The sequence below is a fragment of the Hipposideros armiger genome, unplaced genomic scaffold (assembly GCF_001890085.2).
Source record: "Hipposideros armiger isolate ML-2016 unplaced genomic scaffold, ASM189008v1 scaffold_209, whole genome shotgun sequence".
Classification (NCBI taxonomy): Eukaryota; Metazoa; Chordata; class Mammalia; order Chiroptera; family Hipposideridae; genus Hipposideros; species Hipposideros armiger.
This window is the reverse complement of record NW_017731559.1, coordinates 2,770,001-2,776,888: the sequence shown is the minus strand read 5'-3', so window position 1 is coordinate 2,776,888 and position 6,888 is coordinate 2,770,001. Positions and strand designations below refer to the sequence as shown.

Here is a 6,888-nt window from a genome sequence, read left to right as displayed (position 1 = left end):
AAAAAAATAGCATAAAATTTACCATTTATTAACAGTTTTTAAGTGTACAATTCAGTAGCAGTAAGGACATTCACACTGTTGTGCAATTATTACCACCATCCATTCCCAGAACTTTTTCATCATCCCAAGCCGAAATCCTGTACTCGTTAAACAATAACTCTCCTTTCTTCCTCCCCTCCAACCCATGGTAAACCCACTGTTCCCCTTTTTATATTTATCAATTTTCCTATGCTAGTTACTCCTTTTAGTGACTCATACAGTATTTGTCCTTTTGTGACTGGCTTATTTCAATTAGTATAATGTCTTCAGGATTCATCCATGTTGTCAGAATTCCATTCCTTTTTAAGGCTGAATATATTCCTTTGTAGATATACTGCATTATATACCATATTTTGTTGATCCATTTATCTGTTGATGGAATTCTTTATACTTTATTGCTTTTTTATTGGGTGGGGGGAGGAATGACTGGTAGAACTGAGTGAAGTCAAAGATTCTCAGGATTATTTCCCTGGAAGATGTGGTCCTCTGACAGTAGAAGCCTGAGTGAGACCCACGAGCCACTGTTGTCCCCTGAACTCACGTGATGCTGGTTTCCAACATCTCAGAAGATTCGTGACAAATTCCTTTCAGTCCCCTGCTAAAATTCTTAGAGACCTTTTCACCTCTATTTCCTGGACTTAGGTGGTTTCACAGGCACACACATGATGTCACCTCAGTGAGGCTTCTTGGTCAAGATCCCAGTGTCATAGTTATTAGTGGATCTTGTGGTTAATAGCTGGAGCACAGCTCAGGATTTCCAGTTGTCATTCTCGGGCCTTTGGCAAAAGGAAGTTACCAGATGGCTAACAGCAGGGACTCAGCACCAGTGTTCCTTTGCATATTCCTGGGCTGGGTTTGTGTTTATTCAGTGGTTGCTGTTTCCTACTGGGCTTGGCTATCTGATGAGGTCATTAGGGAACCCAAGTCCAGCTTTGCTGTGTGACTGTGTACTTGTACAGAGATAGCAGAGGTTGGGTTCTACTAAAAATGAAAACAACAGCAGGAAGACGGCTTGGGGTCCCCGAGGTCATCATGGAGTGGGAATTACATTGGTGGGGATGGAGAGTGGGTCTCAAATTGGTACTTAATAGCATATGCCACAGAGAGCTCATTTATACTGTCCTTATAGCTTGGAGCACAGCAGAGTCCCAGATTCCCTCTCAAACAACTTACTGAACCTGGCACCACATTTCTTAAGTTGCAAAGAGGCCATATTTCTTGTGTCGGTCAGTCTCNATGTCTAATGGGAAAGCCTTTTCCAGGAAGACTAGCAGTTGGCTGATGTTACGCTTGACTCATTAGGATGGGGACCTTCCTTTCTCTGTTCACCTTTTGGTTGGAAGTGCAAACATCTATTATTGCAGCAGGACTAGTGGCGACAGAGAATACCCCTCAGATCATTAGCTGTTTAGTATGCTTCCTGAACAAAATCATGTGTGTATAGCTAATCTATTTATATGTCCGTGTCTCTCATTAGATTACGAGGTCCTTGAGGGTAAAGTATGAAAGGACTTAAGAGTCAGACAGACCTGAATTCAAATTCTGCCTTTGCCATTACCAGCTCTTCTGACCACAGGCAAACATTTAAATTCTTTGTGCCTCACTTTCCTCATCTGCACAATGGGGATAATAATAATTCTCTTCTCATAAGATTGTTGTGCATATTTTAAAAAGATATGGTGTAGAAAACATTTCGTATACACAGTGCCTGTCTTGTAGCAAGTGCTCAACAAGTGTCAACTGTGATGTTGCTGTTAGTAATTCTGGTGCTGTAAGCACCTTCCAAGCTGCTGTAAGTATTTGCTGATGAAAGTATGCATATACCGGAAGTAGGGCTCAAAGGTCTTACTAGAGACTGGAAATATTTTAATGCCGTCTTCCCTGGAAAGTTATACAAAAGCAGGTCTGATCATGGATGGAGTGCCTGCCCATGCTAATAAAACTAACAAAGATCATTTCTTGAGCAGGCACCATCCCAGGAGAGCAGTTCATTGAGTTAGTTGGGATTATTTTGTTATATCCTTCTGGAATGGTCATTTATTTACATCTATTATTAGAATAATGCTGGGAACTTGAATTAGTGGATCATACGCATTTGTAACTGATGAGGGAAGCAAGTTGCAAGCCCAGTGATACTCCATGGAAAAACTGGGACTTTGCTTTTCTTGAGGAGAGCCAGATTCTAACCTGTAATAAAAAAGCTGTGCTTGGTATGGCCACAGTTGAACCAAGTCCTTAAAGATTCCTGGAACCGGCATTCCAGATAATGGTTGAAGAAGTCAGCGCATGGCCACCCAACTCAAGTTCTAGTGCTCTTTTATCTTTAAATTCTGTCATTTGACCCTGTGGTTCCTTTTATTGTGGTTCCATGGAGCTGTTTGATATATTGTCTAGGTAAAGAGCCCTTTTAGTTTTTTAATAATATGGTATGGGTTCAAAACTCATGGCTACTTCAATCCAAAGAATAACATTCACTGACCCCTAAAAAAAGTCAGACTTGTTCTGTCTCCAGACCTGCAGGAAGGCTTATCCGTGTCCACCCCATCTATGCCCTGTTGTGGGATCAGTAACACTAGGTAGTGNCTATCTTGAAAAGAGAGATTATGTCCTTATATGCCCATGGAATATTCACTGTGAATAAAACAGCAGTGATTTTAAAAAATTTTGTAGCAATTATACAATCCTCTTGCACTAAAACTAGATCTTAATATCAAAAACAAAAATCCCACCCTACAAATGGCTCTTGAACATATAAAGAAATATTCTTTACTCATAAGGAAAATATAATTGAAAACTATATTGAGATATAATATTTTACCTATAAAATTTGCCAAATAAAATTTCAAAATTTGATGACAGCATTGGTGAGGATGTAGAAAACAGGTACTCTCATATGGTTATCATGGGCTGGCAAATTGGTACCATATCTATGAGTGGCACTTAGGCAATATATTGTATAATAATACTGCAGCTTAAATTTTTTAATCCAGCAATTCCACTCGAGATTTTTTACCCGAGAGGTTTACCTGCATTTATGTAAATGAACTATGTACAAAGAAACATTGCAGCTCTGTGAAAGCAAGCATTTTTAAACAACCTAATTTTCATCTATCCAGAACCAGTTAAATAAATTATATCATATTCCTAATGAAATACTATTCAAATGTTAAAACATAATAAGGAAGCTCTCATGTATTGACATGGAAAGGTTCTCCAAGATGAATTTAAGGGGGAACAAAACAAGTCCATAGCAGTATAGTAAACTACCATCATGTAGAAATGTGTGTATGTTTTTCTTATTTAAAAAAATATAAAGAAGAAGCTAGTAAGAGTGATTATACGTAGGAAAAAAAGCAGATAGTGGATAGGGAAGGGAAGAAGACTTCTCATCACTTTTTTATACTTTTGGAGTTTTGTTCTTTATTTCAGGTGAACTTTAGAGTTACTTTTGTCAAGTTTCTCCCTAATATTTCATAGCAAAACTTTAAAAATATTGTCTATGATTATGTATACGTCAGTCAATGAAGCTGGGATATTGTTTCCCTTGTAGTGAATAGGAATCGTTTAGTGGTCCTGCGTGTCCTTTCACGTCTCTCCAGATAGAGGGACTTATGGGATTTATGTGGGAAAGGAAGACCTTTACATCTGAATTGCCTTTCCCCACCTTGTCTGGGCATGGGTCAGACTGAATGCACCTCCCCCCAAAAATGTAAGGTCTTTAAATGCAAGATTTTAAAAAAATTCACACTGTTGCCAAGGATCCCTGATGCGTAGAGGAATTCCTGGCACGTTGGAAGTACATAGTAGGGCAGTGTAACTCATTCTACAAATATTTATTGAGTGCATACTATGTGCCAGGCACTGTTCTAGACACTTGAGGATACATCAGTGAAGGAAACAAAGCTCCCTGTGGAGCGTGCTTTTCTCTTCTACCTGTCCCATAAATTTACCTGCAGTGAACAGTACCCCCTATTGACGCACTCAGAAACCTGGGAATTATTTTGATTCCTTTGACTCCTTCATCCCCAATGTGCAGTTAACCACCAGGACCTCCTAAACATGGTTAGAATCTGTCCACCTTCTTCATTGAATTGTCCCTTCCCAAGCCACTGTCATCTCTCATATTACTCTAACAACTCCTAACTTGCTTTCTGGCCCGTGACCTTGCTTCTCTCAAAGATACTCTTTCCCTTGTAAAAAGAAGCTTTCCCAAATGTAATTCTTTGTTTTGGGGCTGTCCTGCACATTGTAGGAAGTTCAGCAGCATCCCTGGCTTCTACTCATCAGGTGCCAGTAACAGCCCTCCGTTCCTCTACCCCCAGGTATGACAACCAAAAATGTCTCCAGATACTGCCAAATATACCCTGGGGGAAACCGTCTAGTTGAGAACCACTGCTCTAGACCAAGCTGTTTGAGGGCACAACCCATACCTGTCTGTTCTGTCTGTTAGTGAAGATTTCACAAAGGAGACGTAAAAACTGGATCTTATAGGATAAGCAGGTGTTCACCAACACACAAGGAGATGGGAAGAACATTATGAGTCAGGAAGACAGCACATGTGAGCTCTTAGAAGTATGAAAGGGTCTGGCACATTCCCGAGGCTGTGGGCCATTCAGTGTGGCTGGAATGTGGCTGCCATGGCAGACTCACAGGAGCTGATCCTGGAGAGGGGTGGGTGCAAATTCTGGAAGTCTTGCGTGTCACAAGTGACTATCCTGTAAGCCAGGGCTTCTCAACGGTGGTGTCGTAATACATGGGTGTGTTATAATCATTTCTGAGGTGGCGTCTCAAGTCATAACTAAAAAAAAAAAGGTTTTGAAATTTGTGAATGATTCACCTAAAATAAAAAAGCAATTGGAATGAAACAGGATAGTGTTACACCTATGTTACGCCTATAGTTCCTCTCTCATTCATTTGGTATTTTGCTGTGGTTTCTGCACTGGGAGAAGGAGAGATGTTTATTTGATAACCGGTGCTACCCCTAAACTCTGCATGCTGAGGAAGTGTGTCTCATGAGCCCAGATATGTTGTGGCAGAAAAGAAGCTGAGAACTGCTACCTGCAGCACCGGGCAAAAGCAACCATTTTTAAAACAAGCGAGTTGCACACTTCAGTTTGCATTTTAGAACAAACCCTTTGGCTGCAAGTTAGAGAATGGATGGGGTGGGACAACCCTGGAGAGAAAGGACAGTGTTGTGGTTCAGGTATGAGAGCATGAGTCTGAATGAGGCAGAGGCATTCGGCATGGCAGGGAAGGCTTCAGATTTGAGAACTGTTATGGGGATAAAACCAGTAGGATTTTTCGAGTAAATGAGGGAGATGAGACTGGAGGAAGGGCTAGGATGACATGTAGGTGTCCAGTTTGCTGATTAGGGATAGAGGGAGGATGGTCAGGAAGGGGAGGAGGAAGCTCCAGGTAATGTTTTAGGCATGTTTTATATGGGAGCTTGTGGGGTATCCGAGTGAGAAGGGGGACTTGAGAATCATCAGTGCAGAGGTGATGGGCAAAGAGGTGGCTGTGAGTGAGGTCATTCAGGGAAAGTTTAGAATAAGAAATGTAGACTACCAATGTCAGCACTTAATGGTACAGCTGGGTTCAAGGGAATGGTAGAAGTTGAGAAGGACAGGCCTGAGAATTGGGATGATAATTAGGAGAGACTGGGAGAAAAAAGTTGTAAGAAGGATTGGATGTGTATATTTGTGTCAGTCACCAGGTCTCCGGGGCTGGATGGCTTTTGAGACCATGGCACTCTATTAAATTCAGATTGGGAAAAAATTAAAATTAAAACAAAATAAATTCAGATTGGCCCTTATCCTTTACAGGTGGCAGACGTTAATTGGTGGACTTTTGCTTCATGTGTCATGGAAACTGGGCTGGGCGGAGATCAACAGCAGTTTAAGGTAGAACAACGTCTTCTGTGCTGGCTTCATGATTCATACTCTGCTTCCTTTTTACGTTACTTAATTTCTTATGGTTTCACATTGGGAAACACAGGTGTTTATTTGCGTTGTTTGGTCTCTTAGTTCCCTTCTAACCTTGAGATTCAATGATTTTCTAATCAAATAGAACTCAAGTAGTGTTTTTCTGGTTAATAATGCCACCAATATAATATTAAAACTAATTGAGATATACAATTTATGATGTAATTTGGCTTTGTTTTTGGTCATAAGACCACTATAAATGAGTTTTTAAATAAACTAACATTTTTTGGTGATTTTTTTTAAATTTTGAAATTACTTCCTACTTACAGAAGAGTTACACATAGTACAAGTTTTAATACTCTTTACTCAGATTCCCCAATTATTATTTTACTATGCTTTTTCTCTCATTTTCTCTTTATTTATACTGGTATATAATTTTTTTCTGAACTATTTGAGAGTAAGTTGCAGAGAGTAAGATGCCTCTTTTCTTTACTTCTAAATTCTTTAGCTTGTATTTCCTAAGAGCAGGGACATTCTTTTACATGACTAGAGTACAGTTATCAAAATCAGAAAATTGACATTGATACAACACTATTACCTCTTCTATAGGCCATATTCATATTTTGCCAGTTTTCTCAGTAATATCATTTGTAACTCTCTCCCGTGCCCACGCCATACCTCCACCAAATTCTGATCCAGGGTCCAATTCATATCACACATTACATTAATTGTTACGATTCTATTAATACAGCTTTTCAAATATATTTAAAAGAAATGTCAAAGGCCATGATATTTTTTAGCCAAAATTGTAATCTGAATTGGTTATCTGATCATTCCTGCCTCACCTAGATAAATTCTCATGATTCTTTGAGAACATATCATGCCTCGTGTGAAATTATGCACGAAATGAAAAGAAAATGAAATCAAG

General features: G+C 39.6%; 1 protein-coding gene across 5 annotated transcripts in view; it reads left to right on the top strand.

Annotated features, from left to right (window-relative positions):
- SLC35D4 (solute carrier family 35 member D4) overlaps window positions 1-6,888 on the top strand; it is a 126,943-nt gene that overhangs the window by 11,024 nt on the left and 109,031 nt on the right. For 3 of the 5 annotated variants that reach the window (XM_019653882.1, XM_019653881.1, XM_019653883.1), the window contains one exon: window positions 5,862-5,939. The exons of the other annotated variants lie outside the window; for them this stretch is intronic. In XM_019653882.1, the coding sequence (XP_019509427.1) occupies window positions 5,862-5,939 (78 nt within the window). The remainder of the gene's footprint in view (window positions 1-5,861; window positions 5,940-6,888) is intronic. 5 annotated transcript variants of the gene reach the window in all.